This window comes from Octopus bimaculoides, chromosome 8, assembly GCF_046866305.1.
Source record: "Octopus bimaculoides isolate indiv1 chromosome 8, ASM4686630v1, whole genome shotgun sequence".
Classification (NCBI taxonomy): Eukaryota; Metazoa; Mollusca; class Cephalopoda; order Octopoda; family Octopodidae; genus Octopus; species Octopus bimaculoides.
In genome coordinates, this window is record NC_142935.1 from 10132704 (window position 1) to 10152703 (window position 20000).

Below are 20000 nucleotides of genomic sequence, written 5' to 3' on the forward strand. Positions count from 1 at the left end.
CTTAGCGGTTCGGTAAAAGAGACCGATAGAATAAGTAATTGGCTTCCAAAGAATAAGTCCTGGGGTCGATTTGCTCGACTAAAGGCGGTGCTCCAGCATGGCCGCAGTCAAATGACTGAAAGAAGTAAAAGAGTAAAGAGTATATACACACATATCTACACACACACATGCATATACACACACACTGACCATTTTAATGTATGTTTATGCTTGTCAATGCATGAATATATATAAATAATATGTATACAATATGTGTGTATGTGTATGTTTCTGAATATACATGTATATACACACATATCTACACACACACACGCATATAGATATAAACAAATACATATCCACATATATATATTTGCATACATGCCTATAGATATACACAAACGTATATAGACACAAGTATGTATATATATATATATATATATATATATATATATACATGCACACACCCACACACATGCCTATACATCATTGCAGACATACATACCCCCCCCCCCCCCACCACCACCGCCTGCCACACAGACATACATAATACAGACAACACTCACAGACAGACAGACAGACAGACAGAGAGCTAGACAGATGGTAACTGGTCATTTTCCTTTTAGCTTCTTAACAGGGGCAGCTGCTCTCTGCTAAATCAGCCCCAGAATCGTACAATTTGAAACAATACCATTCTGAAAAGGTAGCACCAGTATTTGGCTGTTGTAGAACCTTCCTTCTTTGCTTCCTTCTTTCTTCATTTGTCTGTCCATGTATGTATGTATGTATGTATGTGTCCCTGTGTGTGTGTGAGTGTTTATGGCTCAATGGTTGTTGATTTTTTTCGGACGGGGAGGTGAGGTGGGGGAATAGAAGGAAAGAAAAAAAAAAAGACTTTTATCATTAAAAACTGCAACAAGGATACCATTGAAGAGAACAGCTGAAACTCAAAGCTATTTTGCTTATAAAGATAAACCATTTGTGATTAGGTGTTCTTTCCTCAAAACACACCACTCTCTCTCTACATACATATATATATAATATATATATATATATATATATATATATATATATATATATATATATATATATATATATATATGTATATATGTATGTATATATGTATATATATATATTGACACACACACACACACACACACATATATATATATATATATATATATATATACATATATATATATATATATATATATATATATATATATATATATATATATATATATATATATATATATAAGTGTATATACGTATATTATGCATGTATATATGTTTTTCTTATGGATACATATATTAACAAGTATATACGTGTACGTGTAGACATACACATGCACAGATAAAATCGCATTAATTTATGGGGAGCTGTTAACGAATGTGGGTTTAAAAAAGAAAAAAAAGAAAAGCAAAAGAGTAACAGAATTCTTTGCTTCACTTCTCTGAATTAAATTGGGAAAAGCTGTGTTAGGATGTGTATATATCTAAAGAAATATGTGCACCTATGGATCACAAGCATTTTATGTCGTCATCGTCGTCATCATCACCATCATCACCACTACCATCATCATCATTCTTATCATCACCATTATCATCATAGATATCGTCACCATCATCATTGTCGTCATCATCGTCATCATCATCATTATCCTCCTCCTCGTCATCATTGTTTTAAGGCTCACTTTTCCATACTTGTGTAGGCTGGAAAGAGTTTATTGAGGCAGAGATTTTTCTGCAGCTGGATGCCTTTCCTCTTGCCAACTCTCAACTGTTTCTAAGTAAGGTAATGTTGCCCTGTGGCCAGCTATGTTTTCCAAAGAAGATTGGAAACAATAGTCACAGCTTGTATCACAGTGACATCTACCTGCAACAATTATGCGACGTCAAAACAAGGACACACACAATCGACCCCTGAAAGGATGAAAAGCAAAGTCGACCACAGCGGAATTTGAACTCAGTACATAGTGGCAAACGAAATACTGCTAAGCATTTTTCCTGGTGTGCTAACGCTTCTGCCAGCTCACTGCCTTTTTCTAGTTTCCGACAACCAAATCCACTGACAAGGCTTCAGACGGCCGGAGGCTGTAGTAGAAAACACTTGCCCATGGTACCATGCAGTGAGACTGAACCTGGGATCATGTGGCTTGGAGGCAAGCTTCTTACCACACAACCATGCATGTATATTCCATACAGCCAAACCACAAAAGGAAACAAACAGCCGCATAATACAGAAACTGTTTATATATATTTTCTGAATACCTACATACACACTCCATAATATCAATTCCTTTTTGATATTAATTACGCCAGTTTACTCTAAAAAAATACACATGAAATCAATAACTCCATTGCATTAGGTTTTTATTATTGTTGTTACCAAAATATCAAGAGTTGGCATCGTTTCATTACTAACAATCTCATAGATTTAGCTTCCAGCACAGTGACGAACAGAATTAGCTAAGCATCTTGTGAACTTCCTCTGGAAGCTATCTACTTTCCGCAGACTTGATTGGAAAGTTGCAAACACAGAGCTTAACTTGTCGATTAGTTAAGTCGACAATCTTGATTGCAAAGTTACAAGTTTACAGACATTTATGTCAGTTATTACAGAATAATAATAATAATAATAATTACAGTATCATCATCATCATCGTTTAATGTCCGCTTTCCATGCTAGCATGGGTTGGACGATTTGACTGCGGACTGGTGAATCAGATGGCTACACCAGGCTCCAATCTAATTTGGCAGAGTTTTTACAGCTGAATGCCCTTCCTAACGCCAACCACTCCGAGAGTGTAGTGGGTGCGTTTACGTGTCACCGGCACGGAGGCCTGTCAGGCGGTACTGGCAAAGGCCACGCTCAAAATGGTGTATTTTACATGCCACCTGCACAGGAGCCAGAATGATGAGATTGCAGGGTATAGAAAACATAAGTTTCGTTCAGCCGAACATGTTGCAAGGTTCACAGACAACAGGTAGACCCATGCAGTTGCTAAATGGTATCCAAGAGATCAGAAAAGGGCCACTTGGAAGGCCTCCACGTTGATGCAATGATGGTTTAGTTAAGCAATTTGGGTAAACAGGGAAAAGAATGGTGCAATCAAGACAGAATTGGAAGCGCATTGTGAACAGTGGTGTTTAACAACAGCTGATGGTCTGAGTCGCTACTGTGATACTATGATATATATATATATATATATATATATATATATATGAGGGGATGCTGAGAAGCTCCTGTCTTGAGGTAAAAGAAAACACAGGAGGAGGATTTTATTCAGCATATTCCCCCACTTGGACTCACACATTTATTGCAGCGGTCCTTCAGTTTTTCTAAGCCCTGTAAAAGAACCCAAAAGGTTGCGCCTCCAACCAGGCCTTTCATCAGGATGCAAATAGGAAATTAAACTCAAAACATGAGTGTGTGTATATATACACACACACACTACAGACTTGTTTCAGTGTCTGTCAACCAAATCCACTTACATAATTCTTTTCTAATTTTCTCAAGGTGCCATGCAATGGGATTGAACCCAAAACCGAGTTGGTATGGAGCAAACTCTTTTGCCTTTCAGTCATACCTGCACACTGTTGCTAACCCAATCATTGGAATACTCCAAGGACCAATGATAATATTCTAACCAAACTTGCAGCTGGTTACTTAACAGACTTAGAAACAAACTTCACTAATTAACAAACATACCTATAATCATATATTCCAGACAGTTCATTTACTCATAACTATTTTGGTAATTCCTGAGACTTAATTTCCAATAAATGTTAATATGCTGCAATTTAAATACAAAACATTCTTTCCTCATTGAATTCTAAATAAAAGAATGCAAATTAAATGGAGAACGAATTCTTTAACTGGTTCGATGTTGGGACGGTTAACCAATTCTTTATTTCCAGAAGTTGTTTTAGTGGTTAGGGGACACACGTGGCTTAGCGGTCAAGGTAGTCGGCTTGTGATCATGAGGTTGTAATGCCCAGTGACACGTCCTTTCCTTGAGCAAGACACTTCATTTCACATTGCTCGAGTCCACTCAGCTGGCTACGTCATTTCTTGCACCAGGCAACTACAAAATTGCTATAACACCCCTTGCATCAGGCAGCCAACAACTTGCATTCACGTCTTGCATGATGCAACAACAAAGTTGCTATCACTTTTTGCAAGAGGCAACTACAAAGTTGCTAACCAATTTTGCATCAACCAGCCAACTATCAAGTTGCTATTATCTTTTAAGCTCAAATACGTCCTCAACTGACCCACACTAGCACGGGTCAGTTAAACCTTTAGCATTAAACCTTTTATTTAACTATTAAACCTTTAGCGTTCAGATTACTCTGCCAAATGCAATATTTATTTATTCAAATTGTTCAAATTATGTGATTTTCTATTTATAGAACAACATTGTAGGATAAGCGTGAAAGGTTAGATCTAGTTGTTTCTTTTTTGGTGGGGGATTTACTATACATATATATATATATATATATATATATATATATATATATATATATATATATATATAATCATCATCATCCTCATCATCTAATGACCATTTTCTATGCTGGCAAATCAGAGAGCTGCACCAGGCTCCAGTTGTCTGTTTTGGCACGGTTACTACAGCTGGATGCTCTTTTTAACATCAACCACTTTACAGAGTGCACTGGGTGCTTTTTCGATGCCCCCCCCCCCTCCAACATGGGCGCTTTTTTACAAGGCACAAGCACAGGTGCCTTTTATGTATCACCAGCCTTAGGAAAGACATAAAAACTATGCTGAAGCAGACATAGGAGCAGGGCTGTCCTCCAGCTCACTAGCCCCCGACAAACCATCCAACCCATGCCAGTATGGAAAACGAACATTAAGCGATGATGTTGATGATGTTGATGATATATAATATGCCTATACGATCAATACAATGGGGCCATGTTAGTAAGAGGTGGGCAGACATGTTGCAAGAGAAAAATATCACCAATTAAAACTTGCTGGGTTTAATTTAGAATGCAATGTAATAATAATAATAATAATAATGATGATGATGATGATGATGATGATGATGATGATGATAATAATAATAATAGTAATAAGGATAATAATAATAATAATAATAATAATAAGAAGAAGAAGAAGAATTCAAAAATAATAATTAAAAAAATTCAAATAATAATAATGATGATGATGATAATAATAATAATAATAATAATAATAATTCAAATAATAATAAGAATAATTCAATAATAATAATAATAATTCAAATAATAATAATAATAATTCAAATAATAACAATAATGATAATAACAAGAACAATAATTGTCTCCCTGCAGTAACGATGACGACGACAACCAACATAATAGTTATTTTCAGTTTTATCTAACGATGGCAAAGTATATTTTGATAAGAACATTTTCATTAGAGATTAGTCAACTTCCACTGTGCAGCCTCCTCCTCATCCTATTCCTCTAGCGGGGACATGGTAGACGGTAGCGGGTGCAGCTGAAAGACCTACGACAAAGCCAAAAAACCTGCTGCCCTCCTGCAGGGCTACCACCACCACCACCACCACAACAAATCCCCCCCCCCCCCCCGCCAACCAACTTCTTCCACCAATAAAATCACAAACCATCCAGGGAATTAATGAGCTGAAGTTTACGCCCCAGTTTGAGCTAAAAGCCAGATCATTGAGTTAGTAATTAGAGAGAGGGGTGCATAAACGAGGGGTGCATAAATGAGCAGCCAGTTTTACAACATTGGTTTTGTTTGTTTGTTGCTTTTTGTTAATTTTTGTTTTTTGGGTGTTTTTTGGGGTGTTTTTTTTTGTTTTGTTTTGTTATTTACTTTTTTTATTTTAGTCTAATTTGTTTCCATGTGTCAGAATCTTAAGCAATATTAAAAACATCAGGCAGAATTATGTGCATGAGAAGGAGGGGGGGGGGAGAGAGAGAGAGAGAGAGAGAATGAGAGTGAAAGAGTGACAGATGTGTGTAACTGAGACAGAGACAGCTGATAGAGAGGGAAAAGAGAGAGACAGAGAGAGAGGGAGAGAGAGGGAGAAAGTGAGAGACGTGTGCAAGAGAGACAAACAGATCTGTAAGAGAGAAAGATAGAGATAGATAGAGATACAGAGAGAGAGAGAGAGAGAGAGGAGAAGAGAGAGACAGAGAGAGAGAAGGGGAGAGAGAGAGTGCAAGAGAGACAAACAGATCTGTAAGAGAGAAAGATAAATAGATGGAGAAATATATATAAAGAGAGAGAGAGAGGAAGCGGGAGAAGAGAGAGAGATGGACATGTGTTTGTGTGTTTTTTCGTCTGTGTGCATGTAAATTAGTCTAATTGGGACTTAGCGAGTGCTTTTTATGCATATTTAACTTCATACTTAAGCAAAGAACTTTGTTAACCAGTTTTATGTTGAGCTGTTTGTGTATTCATAATTTCTTTAATGGCTCTATCGCAGATACATTCGGAAATATACAAACATACACAAATATTTCACAAATTGGCCATTCACAGAACAAGCAAGGAATAAACTTGAGACAGTAAAAGACACCAAGAACTGGTGCTGTCTCTCTTCTCTTCTCTCTATTTTTCACTCTAACTTTGAAATGTTCAGTTGAGTAATCAATAATAGCCAACTTATTCTGCTAATGACCTAAGAAATCTATATAAGCTGACATGACTAATCATTTCCGCTGAATGGCCATTCACGCCATTCATTAATCCGTTGAGTACTTATACAGGTATCCCAAAATGCCTCTTTGACCATTCTTTCTCATTAACACAGGTGAATTAATACGACGCCTCCTTCTGTGTGCTAGGATGATGAGTCATTATATATGAACAGCTTCACTGCAATTCAGTCAACAGCATTTCTTGATATATATATATATATATATATATATATATATATAAAACACACACACACAGACACAGAGGAACACTCACACATGCACAGGGATACACAAGTACGCTCACACAAGAAATGTGTACCCACATAGACATACAGGGATATACCAGCTCATATGCACATACATACATAGACACACACACACACAGAGGTACACTTACATATACAAACATATGCACACAAACACAGGGACACACAAACGCGAATACAATTACACACACACACACATTATGCAGGAATAATAAAAACAGGATCATCCAATCAGAATTTTTGGTTGAAATCTAATTGTTAAAGACATTTTAAAGCATCCTTTGTAGAATTTTAATGGAATGGTAAGCTTTGTTTAATTCTAAGCATCCTGGTTGAAAATTCTATAAGCCCAAAGAGCAACCCTGTAATGATTTGATTACAAAACAGAAAAGAATGATGGAAGGGGATTTCAATATTTTTCTTTTTTTTTTATATATTTCCTTCATGTTGTATGGGAAGAAGGTTAGTAAGATTCTTGTGATATTGCGCATTTCAGGACTGACTGACCACAAGATGCAGGTTCATGTGATACTGACTCAAATGGTGTGTTTTGGGAGGGTCATTATGCCAATAGTAATAATAAACACACACACTGGTTCAATAGCACTTCTTTTTAACTAATCATTTGTTCGATGTGCTGGTTAAACAATCAATCGATTGCTTGTTTGTCAAAGTTGTTTCATCACAAATCCCAATCTCATCTATGACTTGAGCTCTCTCTCTTCAGAGATGTCTTGGGTTTTAATAACTTTATCAACTTTCTTATTTTTTAATCCCTAGATTTAAACCTAGAGATAAAATATGCTTAATTTTAGATATGAAAGAAAATGCATGCTGACGACCCTGGGGTGGGGAGGGGACTTTTTTTAGCTGATATACCCTCCAGCCTTCATCAGGTGTCTTGGGGAAATTTTGAACCTCGGTTCTCATTCCTAAGGTATTTTTCGATATTATTATTATTCACGTAAAAGCACCCACTACACTCTCTGAGTGGTTGGCGTTAGGAAGGACATCCAGCTGTAGAAACTCTGCCAAATCAGACTGGAGCCTGGTGTTGCCATCCGGTTTCACCAGTCCTCAGTCAAATCGTCCAACCCATGCTAGCATGGAAAGCGGACGTTAAACGATGATGATGATGATGATGATGATCAGTATTATTATTATTATTATTATTATTATTATTATTATATTATCCAGGTCACTGCCTGAAATCGAACTCGGAATCTCGGGGTTAATAGCCCGCGCTCTTAACCACTACGCCATATTCCCAAATTTATGACAGAAAAATCAGATCTTGTAAATTTTTCAAAAGTCAACACCCACCACCCCCAAGGTCGTCAACATGCATTTTTTTTTCATATTTGTTTTCCACACACTTGTTAATACCTCCACCCAGGTTGGTTAATTTTTTTTTTGTTCCTGAGTGAGGATTTTTATATTGACCAGAAAAAAAAAAAAAGATGAAAATCACAAGAAAAGTAGAAGAATTCACTTACTGTGCAACATGGGATCCATTCCAACAGTGTGTAGGAGACTGCGAGACATTGAAGTCAACGCAGATGGAACTGGTTATATTGCGGTAAACTCCATGGATATTGAGCAATGACAAAAGAAGCTGGGTGGCTTGGTCTTTGAGACTGATGGAAGACACTGGCTCCTGGTCACTGATCAACATTTTATTGTTGGGCACCAATGGGGATTGAACTGAAACTTTTTGATTCTCCGGTGCAGATCCTGTTTCTTTGCAGGTCACCAGAATCTGTAACAACAAGGAAATAGAAACGAAAATTAAAATTCCTTAAATCTTTAGTATTCAGATTATTTTGTCAAGTGTAACGCTTATTTATTCCTGAGACCAAGTGAGTCAAGTACATCAACATCAACATTAACAGCAATATCAAAATCAAATCAAATGGAAATTGTAGTTGTGAGCCCTGTGCTGGTAGCATGTAAAAAGCACCATCCGAATGTGGCTGATGCTAGTGTCGTTTTCACTAGCTTCCGTGGCATGTAAAAAGCACGATCCAATCGCGGTTGATGCCAGCTCCTTCGGCCCCTGTGCCAGTGGCACATAAAAAGCACCCACTACACTCTTGGAGTGGTTGGCGTTTGGAAGGGCATCCAGTTGTAGAAACTCTGCCAGATCAGATTGGGGCCTGGTGCAGCCTTCTGGCTTCCCAGACCTCAGTTGAACCGTCCAACCCATGCCAGCATGGAAAACCGACGTTAAACGATGATGATGATTATGATGATGTTGATTTAAATAACTCATGCATTATCTTGGAGCTTTGAGATTTTGATGGTGTTATTGTTTATTTTTAGCATGGCATTGTAGGATTAATGTAAGAGGCCAGATCCAGTCAATTTGAATGTAAAACAGGTAGAATATTTTTTAGGCTGGATATGGCCGGTTTAAATGCCAAAGTTCTTCAGAATTATAGTAATTTTTGGTAAGTAATATTAAATGTCAAATTGTAAAATTACATTTTTTTAATAAAAAGATAATTAAAACATCCATTTTATGACAAGAGATAAACGCTTCCTGTCTCTTTTAGCATTCAGTGTGTTCTGCCAAATGTAATGCTTGGTTCTCTCTTTCTTTTATTCTTTTACATGTTTCAGTCATGCTGGAGCACCGCCTTTAGTCGAACAAATCAACTCCAGGACTTATTCTCTGTAAGCCTAGTGCTTATTCTATTGGTTTCTTTTGCTGAACCGCTAGGTTTACAGGGACATAAACACACCAAAATTGGATGTCAAGCGATGGTAGGGGGATAAACGCAGGCACACAAATACACACACACACATATATACATATATATATATATATATATATATATATATATATATATATATATATATATATATATATATATATATCCACTCACAAGGCTTTGTTCAGCTCGAGGCTATAGTAGAAGACACTTGACCAAGGTGCCACACTGTGGGACTGAACCCGGAACCTTGTGGTTGAGAAGCAAGTTTCTTCCCACACAGCCACGTCGAATTGCTTTGAATTAATCATGCATTATCTCATAGCTTTGAGATTTCAATGATGTGATTGTTTATTTTAAGAATGACATTATAGGGTAGGGTTAGAGAGGGGTCAGATCTGGCCAGTGTGGACACAAAATACGTAAAATATTTGGGCCGTGTGGTTAACAAGTTCACTTCCCAATCATACGATTTCAGGTTCAGTTCCATCATGCAGCACCTTGTTCAAATATCGTGGCTGTGTGGTAAGAAAATTCCAGCCTTTTAAATGGTCTTTCTACTCAAGAAGCTGGTTTTATTATCAAACAATTCATTTTCTCAATTTCAATATTTCTATCTGTATCTTTTGGTCAGAATGGAAGGTATTGATACCAAAACAAATCAGAGAAATGAAAGAATATGCAGTTCCCAGATCAAGTTCTTAGATCGAATCCTTCCATGTGGTCAGATGAAGAATCCTTTTTTCTTGAACCTCAAGAAAATGAAGTTCATCTCAAAAACCTAATGAATACCATCTTCAAAAATCATTACCAAAAATTGGTTTTCCTTCACTGCTGATGGATTAGGAAGTGATCAATAACTTATACAAGACCTCATTAATATTTTAGATTTTGTCTGTCTCAGAATGCCAGACTTGTACCATTTCCAAATTACATAGTTTGCAATCAGAGAAAATAATGTTAATATTTCTATTTTAGAGAACTTAGAGATATCATTATGAGACTAAAAGACTGGAACTAGTTTGTGTAGAATTTTTGTTGATACCTTTTCTGAAGACAAAATTACATGATTTCCTCTTTTTTTTTTATATATATAATTTTGCCAAGTTTTTTTTTATCTCCTTATAGTTTCTTACACGATATCAGTCTAAGACTATAGACAGTCAACGAATGCAGACCAAGAATTCTTGCAACAGCTACAAAAGCACAAAATGTCCTAATCATCATCATTTTAATATTTATCATGTTTAAGCTGGTAGAATCATTCACAAAGCCAGAGCAAAATGCTTAGCGGCATTTTGGCTGTTTTTATGTCCTGAATTTCCTTTCCATGAGATTGCAGGCTTTGTGCTCAAATTTGAAACTAATAGATATCATGCTTGCATTAGTCAGATTTCCTTTGGTCAGATGCTCTTCCTGTCACCAACCTTTACAAGGAAAAAAGGGAGGTAATAACTTGCCAGTATGCTGAGCAATAAAATCCCCCACCATCGCTTGAGAACCAATGTTGGTGTGTTTACATCCCCGTAAATTAGAGATTTGGTAAAAGAGACCAATGGAACAAGTATTGAGCTTACAAAGAATAGTCCTGGGGTTGATTTGTTCAACTAAAAGCAGTGCTCCAGCATGGCCACAATCAAATGACTGAAACAAGTGAAAGAATAAAAGCATGATGGACTTGCTCAGTTTTTGCTTGCCAGATACACTCACGAGGTTTTGCTCAGCCTAGGGTTAAAGGGACTATTGTGATGATGGCAAAAAGGTCAATGATGATTGTAGTGGTTGTGGCGGTAGTGGTGGTGATAGTCGTAATTGTAGAGAAGGGGGTGGTTGTAAGAACACACAGACACACACACACACACACACATGCACTGTGTCCCCTCTACACCAGCCCTGTTCGTTTCAGACGAAGAGCCCAAACAAGTTTACAGTAGCAACTTGTTTGTCATTTTACCTTCAATCTCAGCTCCCTCCATCCCCCCGACTGTCCACAATTTTTAACCCCAAACTTGTTTCAAACATAGGCCTTGATGTATACAGACAGGTTTCCTTCCTGCTGGGGTGAGAGACAAGGGTGTGTGTGTGTGTGTGTGTATGTGTGTTTGTATCTGTGTGCACACGTGAGGGGATGAGTTTGTGTGTGTATGTATATGAGGGGCATTGTGTCTGTGTAAAGGACGAATGTGTGTGTAAGCAGTGAGCTAAGATATCGTTACATGTTCCGCAGTTTAATATAATAAATGTACTTTCTGACACAACACACTTCACTGACATCGTAAAATACAGTAAAAACCAAAAAACAAAAAAAACACGCAAATATATTTGTATATAAAACGCTTCCGTTCTATTCTCCACCTACAATAAGTGTTCCCCAAAGACTTCAAGAAAAAACAGAACATAACAAAAAGAAAATAAAAGCGAAAAATAATAAAATAATAAGATTAAAACTTCATTTCATGAAAAGAAAGAATCAACATGTTTCTTCAGGATTCCACCATTCCAAAGACTGTGAAACCCTCAAATGCTCAAAATGTGATCTTTTTATAATAACATCACCAAATATGTGATGTAAAAATAACAGGAAATGAAGCAAAGTTGTTTTTGGGGAGTTCAAAGGTAAATCTATCTATGCGAAGGTGTGTATGTAAGTATTATATATGTGTGTGTGTGTGTGTAAATATGTATATATATATATATATGTATAAATACAGGAGTGGTTGTGTGGTAAGTAGCTTGCTTCCCAACCACATGGTTCCGGGTTCAGTCCCACTGCGTCGCACCTTGGGCAAGTGTCTTCTACTATAGCCTCGGGCTGACCAAAGCCTTCTAAGTGGCTTTGGTAAATGGAAATTGAAAGAAGCCCGTCGTATATATGTATATATATATATATATATATATATATATATGTGTATGTGTGTGTAAATGTTTGTCCCCCCACCATCGCTTGACAACCGATGGTGGTGTGTTTATGTCCCCGTAACTTAGCGGTTCGGCAAAAAGAGACCGATAGAGTAAGTACTAAGCTTACAAAGAATAAGTCCTGGGGTCGATTTGCTCGACTAAAGGCGGTACTCCAGCATGGCCGCAGTGAAAATGACTGAAACAAGTAAAAGAGTAATAATAATAATTACAACAACAACGGTTTCAAATTTTGGCATAAAGCCAGCAATATTTTTGCTTTTCAGGAGAGGAGGAAGTCAACTATATTGGGACTCCAGTATTTTACTGGTACTTGTTTTATTGACCCTGAAAGGCAAAGATCACCTTGGTGAGATTTGAACTCAGATGGACAAAATACTGGTAAGCAGTTTGTCCAGTGTGGTAACGATTCCGCCAGCTTGCCGCCTTAAATGATGATGATGATGATGATGATGACGATGATGATGACGATGATGATGACGATGATGATGACGATGATGATGACGATGATGATGACGATGATGATGACGATGATGATGACGATGATGATGACGATGATGATGACGATGATGATGACGATGATGATGGTGGTTTCAAATCTTGGGAGAAAGCCAGCAAGTTTGGGGAAGGGATTAGCTGATTACATCAACCTTAGTGCTGAAATGGTACTTGTCTTATCGATCCTGAAAGGGTGAAAGGCAAAGTCTACCTTGGCGGGATTTGAACTCACAATGTAAAGACAGAAGAAAGACTGTTAGGCATTCTGTGCTGTGCAGTAATGATTCTGCCAGCTCACCATCTTAAATACTACTACTACTACTACTACTACTACTACAACTACTACTACTAATAATAATAACAATAATAATAATAATGATAATAGTTCAAATTTTGCAACAAGGCAGCCATTTTGGAGGAGGGGACGAGTCAATTACATTGGCCCCAATGTTCAACTGGTACTTAATTTATTGACCCCCAAAAGGATGAAAGTCAAAGTCGACCTCTGTGGAATTTGAACTCAGAATGTAGTGACGGGCAAAATGCCACTAAGCAAGCATTTCGCTAGGCGTGCTAACAATTCTGCCAGCAACAATGATTATAATAACAATGATGATTATGATAAATACAAATTATCAACGGCAACAAAGAGAAATAATGAAAAAGTTAAGTTGCAGAGGATAAGGGTTTTGTCTCTCCATCTCTCTCCCCTGGTATAAAACTCAAAACAAACAGCTGTTGTGAAGAAAAACATATACGAAAACTGAAAACTATATTTACTCGTTACACTGATATGACCTAAATATTAGCAGACATTTTGGCAGTTAAGGAGGTGCTTAGCTGGCATCAATAGTAATAAAGGTTTCCTTTCTTGGTTAACCTACAGAATAACATATGTTGGAACCAAATAGTTGAGAGAATAGCCAAGATATTGCTTGCTATTACTGCCTGGTTTCCTCTCCTTACCATTAATTTCTGAATAATTTTTGGGAAGGAGTGATGGAAGCAAAGCATAGAATAGGGTTGGTTATGAGCCAATGAGCAAGAGTGTGAGTGAGAGATGAGGGAGCACTTGAGGGTAGGTATGAGGGAGTGCCCATGTGACTGGAGTCTGGATTTAGATAGTTGTTTGACCTAGTAAAAGTAGCAGCCAATTCCCAGAATCGTTCCTTGTGTAATATAATCCAAGATACATTTTGTTCCCCAATAAATAAATAAACAGGCAAGATGGTCGTGGCTGGAAATCTTTTGTTTATAGGCTTTTGTTATGTGTGGGTATGTGTGTCTACATAATAGCATAACCTGCAACAATTCTTTTTCAGAATCGCACGAATGATTTGAAAACAAGGAAGGACACATTGAACAACATGCCCTTAATACACTATGTTCTGAATAAACAGATGGGGTGGCCATCGCTGGAAGCTTTTTGTTTATAGGCTTCTGTGTGCATGCATGCATGCATATGTAGGTAGTAGATTGACCTACAAGATTTAGTAGCTAATTCTTTCTCAGATATCAGACATTGGATAACGTAATCAGAAACACATTATGTTCCAAATAAACAGATGGAATGGTCATTGCTAAGAGGCTTTTGTTCATTCACAGACCTGGGGCAAAAACAACAATAAGGACATAATTGCTAATATTTTCTCATATTTTGTTCTATTTTTTTAAAACACAAACAAAAAGTTGAGAGCAACAACAACTACAACAAAAGGACTTGCTATTATAGTACCAAGACCTTAAGGTTATGTTAACAGCACAAACAAAGGACAAATAAGGAGCTAAGGGAAATAATTTAAATAGATTAATAACACAAATTTAGATAATTAATTTAAAGGGTTATGTACTAGGTTTTTTAATTAGTTGAAATTTGCTTCTTAATTAGAGGAAGAAGAAACAAAGAGAATGTGAAGTAGTATTGTTTAAATGTTGAAGTTATCAAGTGTAAATGCAGTCAAGCTTTCAGATATGGAAGTGGCCATGAAAGGCAGAAAGGTGCCTGAAAAGGGATGGGTTAGCATCAAGTGACCCTAAAAGAAAAAAGGGGCGGGGGGAAGGGGGAAAACTGATGAATATACACTGATCTGATCATCCACTAATCCTCCAAAAACCTGGGGGAAGCAAGCTTAACAGGCAACAGGCCAACAATTACAAGAGTAACTGAAGCAATGACTACAACATAAAAAAAAAAAAAGGTTGCTCTGACATGCTTCATGCTTCTCTCTCTTTTACTTGTTTCAGTCATTTGACTGTGGCCATGCTGGAGCACCGTCTTTTAGTCGAGCTAATCGACCCCCAGGACTTATTTTTTGTAAGCCTAGAACTTATTCTATCGGTCTCTTTAGCCGAACCGTTAAGTTACGGAGACATAAACACACCAGCACCAGTTGTCAAGCGATGTTGGGGGGGGGGGACAAACACACACACATATATATATATACATATATACGACGGGCTTCTTTCAGTTTCCTTCTACCAAATCCACTCACATGGCTTTGGTTGGCCCGAGGCTATAGTAGAAGACACTTGCCCAAGGTGCCAGTGGGACTGAACCCGGAACCATGTGGTTGGGAAGCAAACTACTTACCACACAGCCATTCCTGTATTTATACATATATATATATATATATATATATATATATATATATATATATATATATATATATACATATATATATATATATACATATATATATATATATATATATATATATATATATATATATATATATATATATATATATATATATATATATATTTATTTACACACACACACACACAAACACATATAATACTTACATACACACCTCAGCAAAGATAAATTTACCTTGAATGGGTATATTCTTTTCTAAGTTTAAGCTTGGTGCCCCCAAATTTGGGGATTTGGGCAGTGAATTCAGGTCAGTATATTCACCAGCCTGTTCCTCATTTCATTTTTAAGGGTACCTTCATTGCAACTTATTAGGGGTACTTTTCTGCTGTCCATCGTCTCCTCCAACCAAAAGGCTCGACTGAATTTGTATTTCATAACTCAGGCATTTAAACAAAACCATTTTTGCTGGTTTTCTTTCTCTAACTAAGAGGAAAAGTTGCATACATTACATGTTAAGGATGGATGAGAGCATGAATTTTGCAACAAGATGCTCTTCTGATCAGCAACCAATTGACAAATAGGATTGGATGCATCATAGCACACCTTGAACTTACGAGGTGACATAAGAACCTTGTTTGTGTATTCATTTTTATATGTTTTCTTGTTTTTTTTCTTTCCAGAGTTACCATTTTTCCTAGACAGGTTGTCTGCACTACCTGCAGCTTGGTGGAGTTGACATCTCTTCTGTTTGTTTGTTCCTTTTTATTTTTTTAATAGCATGACATTATGAAGTGCAAACACACAGTTTCAAGAAGGTATTCACGACATCTGTGTAGATGCGATTATTTTGATGTTAGAATTACAAATCTTAGCACCGGCAATTTGGCGTTGTTCCTGCTTCCCATAGAGTTGCCAGACAGAAGGATTAAACTCCTCTGAAAGGAATCATTCAAACAGATAATATAGGAATATGGTAAGATGGGAATAACTTGCAGCCTTGAGGAACAGACAAGCATCCAAATGAAACACAAATATATTGGAACCATTCCAAGCATTACACTGCACTGTGTTGCATCAACACACACACACAACAGAGGCTATAATAAGTCTAGGATGCCATACATCAATACTTCATCATTTCTACAAAGTTGCTTGCGTCAACAAACAGCAACATGGCATTTAAATGAAAATTGTATATCTCTTATGATACATAGCTTATGTGAATAGGGTATTTCTGTTACAATCATTTCAGGTTTTGTCCCTTTAGCATTTAAACTGGCCTCGTCTGGCCCGAATATGTGACCCGTGTTATGTTCAAACCAACCAGATCCAACATCTCACACCTGCCCTACAATGCCATTCTATAAATGAACAATCACATTGTTGATGTCTCAAAGCTGTGAGATAATCCATGATCAATTCAAAACAATGTGAATAAATAAGTATTACATTTGAAGGATAATCTGAATGCTAAATGGTTATATAAAGGTGACATACCTGTTATGACTGCCACAACACCTGTATGAATAATCATATCTATTATGAAGGTGATACAGTTTATATGGAAGTCATATGACTTATGACTGTTACAGTGCTTGTATTAATGACTTATCTGTCTTAGGACAATAGTAGTGTCGGTATGACGGTCACATCTCTGGTGTTATTTGGTTTCTAAGTGAAACCAAAAATGAACAGGATCACTTGTATATAAATGTATATGCATACGCAAACATACAAACATATACCTATATACAAATACATGCATACATATACATATATATATATATATATACATACATATACATATATACATATACATATACGTATATGCATATATACACATACATAAATATGCATATATATATACACATATATACATATACACATGCATACATATACGCATGCATACATATATATGCATATATACACATATACGCATACATATACATATATACACATACATATCTTATATATCTATCTATCTATCTATCTGTCTATCTTTATATATATTATATATACACACACACACACATACATTAGTATATGAAATATATATGCATCCATACACAAACACAGGCATTTTTACAAAGATGTGTTTACACATACAAATGTAAATCCATTTCCACCCCCTTTCTACCCTGCCCCCTGCATGTCTATCTTTCAATATTCAGATATTATTTAGCTTTTCCAACAAAAGATTGCCTTGGGAATTCTATTCAAGTTAGATTTCTTGCATAAAGCGCAATGCAAACTTCACAATTAACCAGAGACTTGGTTAATAGCTATTTATCTCCATTCTTTATTCAATTATTAAAACAAAATTGATCTAATAGATATTTAACCTGATATTCACCGATTTAAAAAAAAAAATGAAAATGACACAAGGATATTATTAGCTAATTAATTGGGTGTAATTAAGATAGCCAATAGAAATGGAACTATCTGGAAAACTTTAAATATAGATCTAAGATTTAGTATTGTTATTGATTTTGAGAATACTATTTAAAAGCTAGTTGGATTGTGTGACATAATGTTATCTAGGTGAGTTCACAAGATGTAGAACCTTACGAATAACAAAAAGAACTGACGTGTGTATATGCGTTGTTATTGTCAGAAACCCCTGAGTTCATCAGGTACTTCACACTAAAAAGAAAACTTGGATCATCATCATCATCATCATTTAACGTCCGCTTTCCATGCTAGCATGGGTTGGACGGTTTGACTGAGGACTGGGGAACCAGATGGCTACACCAGGCTCCAATCTGATTTGGCAGAGTTTCTACAGCTGGATGCCTTTCCTAACGCCAACCACTCCGAGAGTGTAGTGGGTGCTTGTTATGTGCCACCAGCGTGAAGGCCAATCAGCCGGTACTGGCAATGGCCATACTCAAAATGGTGTATTTTACGTGCCACCTGCACAGGAGCCAGTCCAACGGCACTGGCAATGATCTCGCTCGAATGTCTTTACACGTGCCAGGAAGGCGACGTTGGGCACAGGTGCCATCACAATTTCGCTTTCGCTTGCCCCTGCATTTCATTTCGTTTTTATGGCACATGCTTTGTTGTCTGGTTACAAGTTTGTTTTCCAGCTACCTGCTTCCAAGTTCAGTCGTGTCTCCTACAATAGCCTCAGGCTGACCAAAGCCTTGTGAGTGGATTTGGTAGACAGAAACTGAAAGAAGCCCATCGTATATACACACACACATGTATAGCTATGTGGTGAGAAGCTTGTAGAAACTTTGTCAGATAAGATTGGAGCCTCTCAGTCAAACCGTCCAACCCATGCCAGCATGGAAAGCAGACATTAAACGATGATGATGATGATGATGATGATGATAACGATGATAATGATGATGTTTCAAATTTTTGGCACAAGGGCAAGAATTTTATCAGGGTGATATCCAGCGCTTGGCTGGTATTTATTTTACTGACCCCCCCGAAAAAGAGGAAATGCAAAGTGAACCTTGGCCAGTGTTTTACCCCTCAAAACAAAGATCTAGATGAAATATAGCTGATTGATTTTTATCTGATGAGTTAACGATTCTACTCTTTCACCACCTTAATAATAATAACAATAATAATAAGAAGAAGATGAAGAATAACAACAACAAAAGAGAAAGAGGGGGGTAGGAGGAGACAAAGTGATTGTGCGTGTTTTTGATGAACAGATTATAAGTTGAGTGCGTGTTAAATTAAGATTGTCAGTTTATATTAAATTGCGATAATTAGTGTAGTGTGTGATAAATTGATATTGGAGTTAGAGAGTACAAAGAAGAGAGAGTGAGTGTTGAATAAATGAGAGAGAGAGAGAGGGGGGAGGGAGAGAAAAGGAGAGAGAGAAAGTGTAAGACAATAAAGTAGTTTCAGCTGCCAAAAATCACTGGTGTCAACTGTTGCGGCAAACTCTCATCAAAGGGATCTGCACCAATAAGGGTCAACGAAAGAACCAGCCTTGACACAGGCACGCAGTTTGCTAGAAATGATAGTCATATGTCCACAGCTAATAATAACGTACTAATTCAAGGAAAAAGAAAAAGGAAAGAAAAATGAACACGTTAAAGAGTGTAGTACTAGACATGTTAAAAGACAGGATGGTCATGCCTGGAATGACTGAAGATAAGTCTGTTCAATCTGCACTGATGTGGGAACTAAATAACAAGCAGAAGTGAAGAATAAAGAATTCAGGTGAAAGAAGGCCCCCTGTGTCATTCTTTCTGGCAACGGACCTCACAATCACAAATCAGCCAAGTAGCTCCAGCTGGTACTTAATTTATCGACCCTGGAAGGATGATAAGCAAAGTCAGCCTTGGTGGAATTTGAACTCAGAACACAAAGACAGATGAAATA

General features: G+C 36.9%; 1 protein-coding gene across 1 annotated transcript in view; it reads right to left on the reverse strand.

Moving 5' to 3' along the window:
• LOC106872474 (glypican-5) overlaps positions 1-20000 on the reverse strand; it is a 357300-nt gene that overhangs the window by 83203 nt on the left and 254097 nt on the right. Inside the window, exon 4 of the mRNA XM_014919487.3 lies at positions 8423-8685. Coding sequence (XP_014774973.1) covers positions 8423-8685 — 263 coding nt within the window. The remainder of the gene's footprint in view (positions 1-8422; positions 8686-20000) is intronic.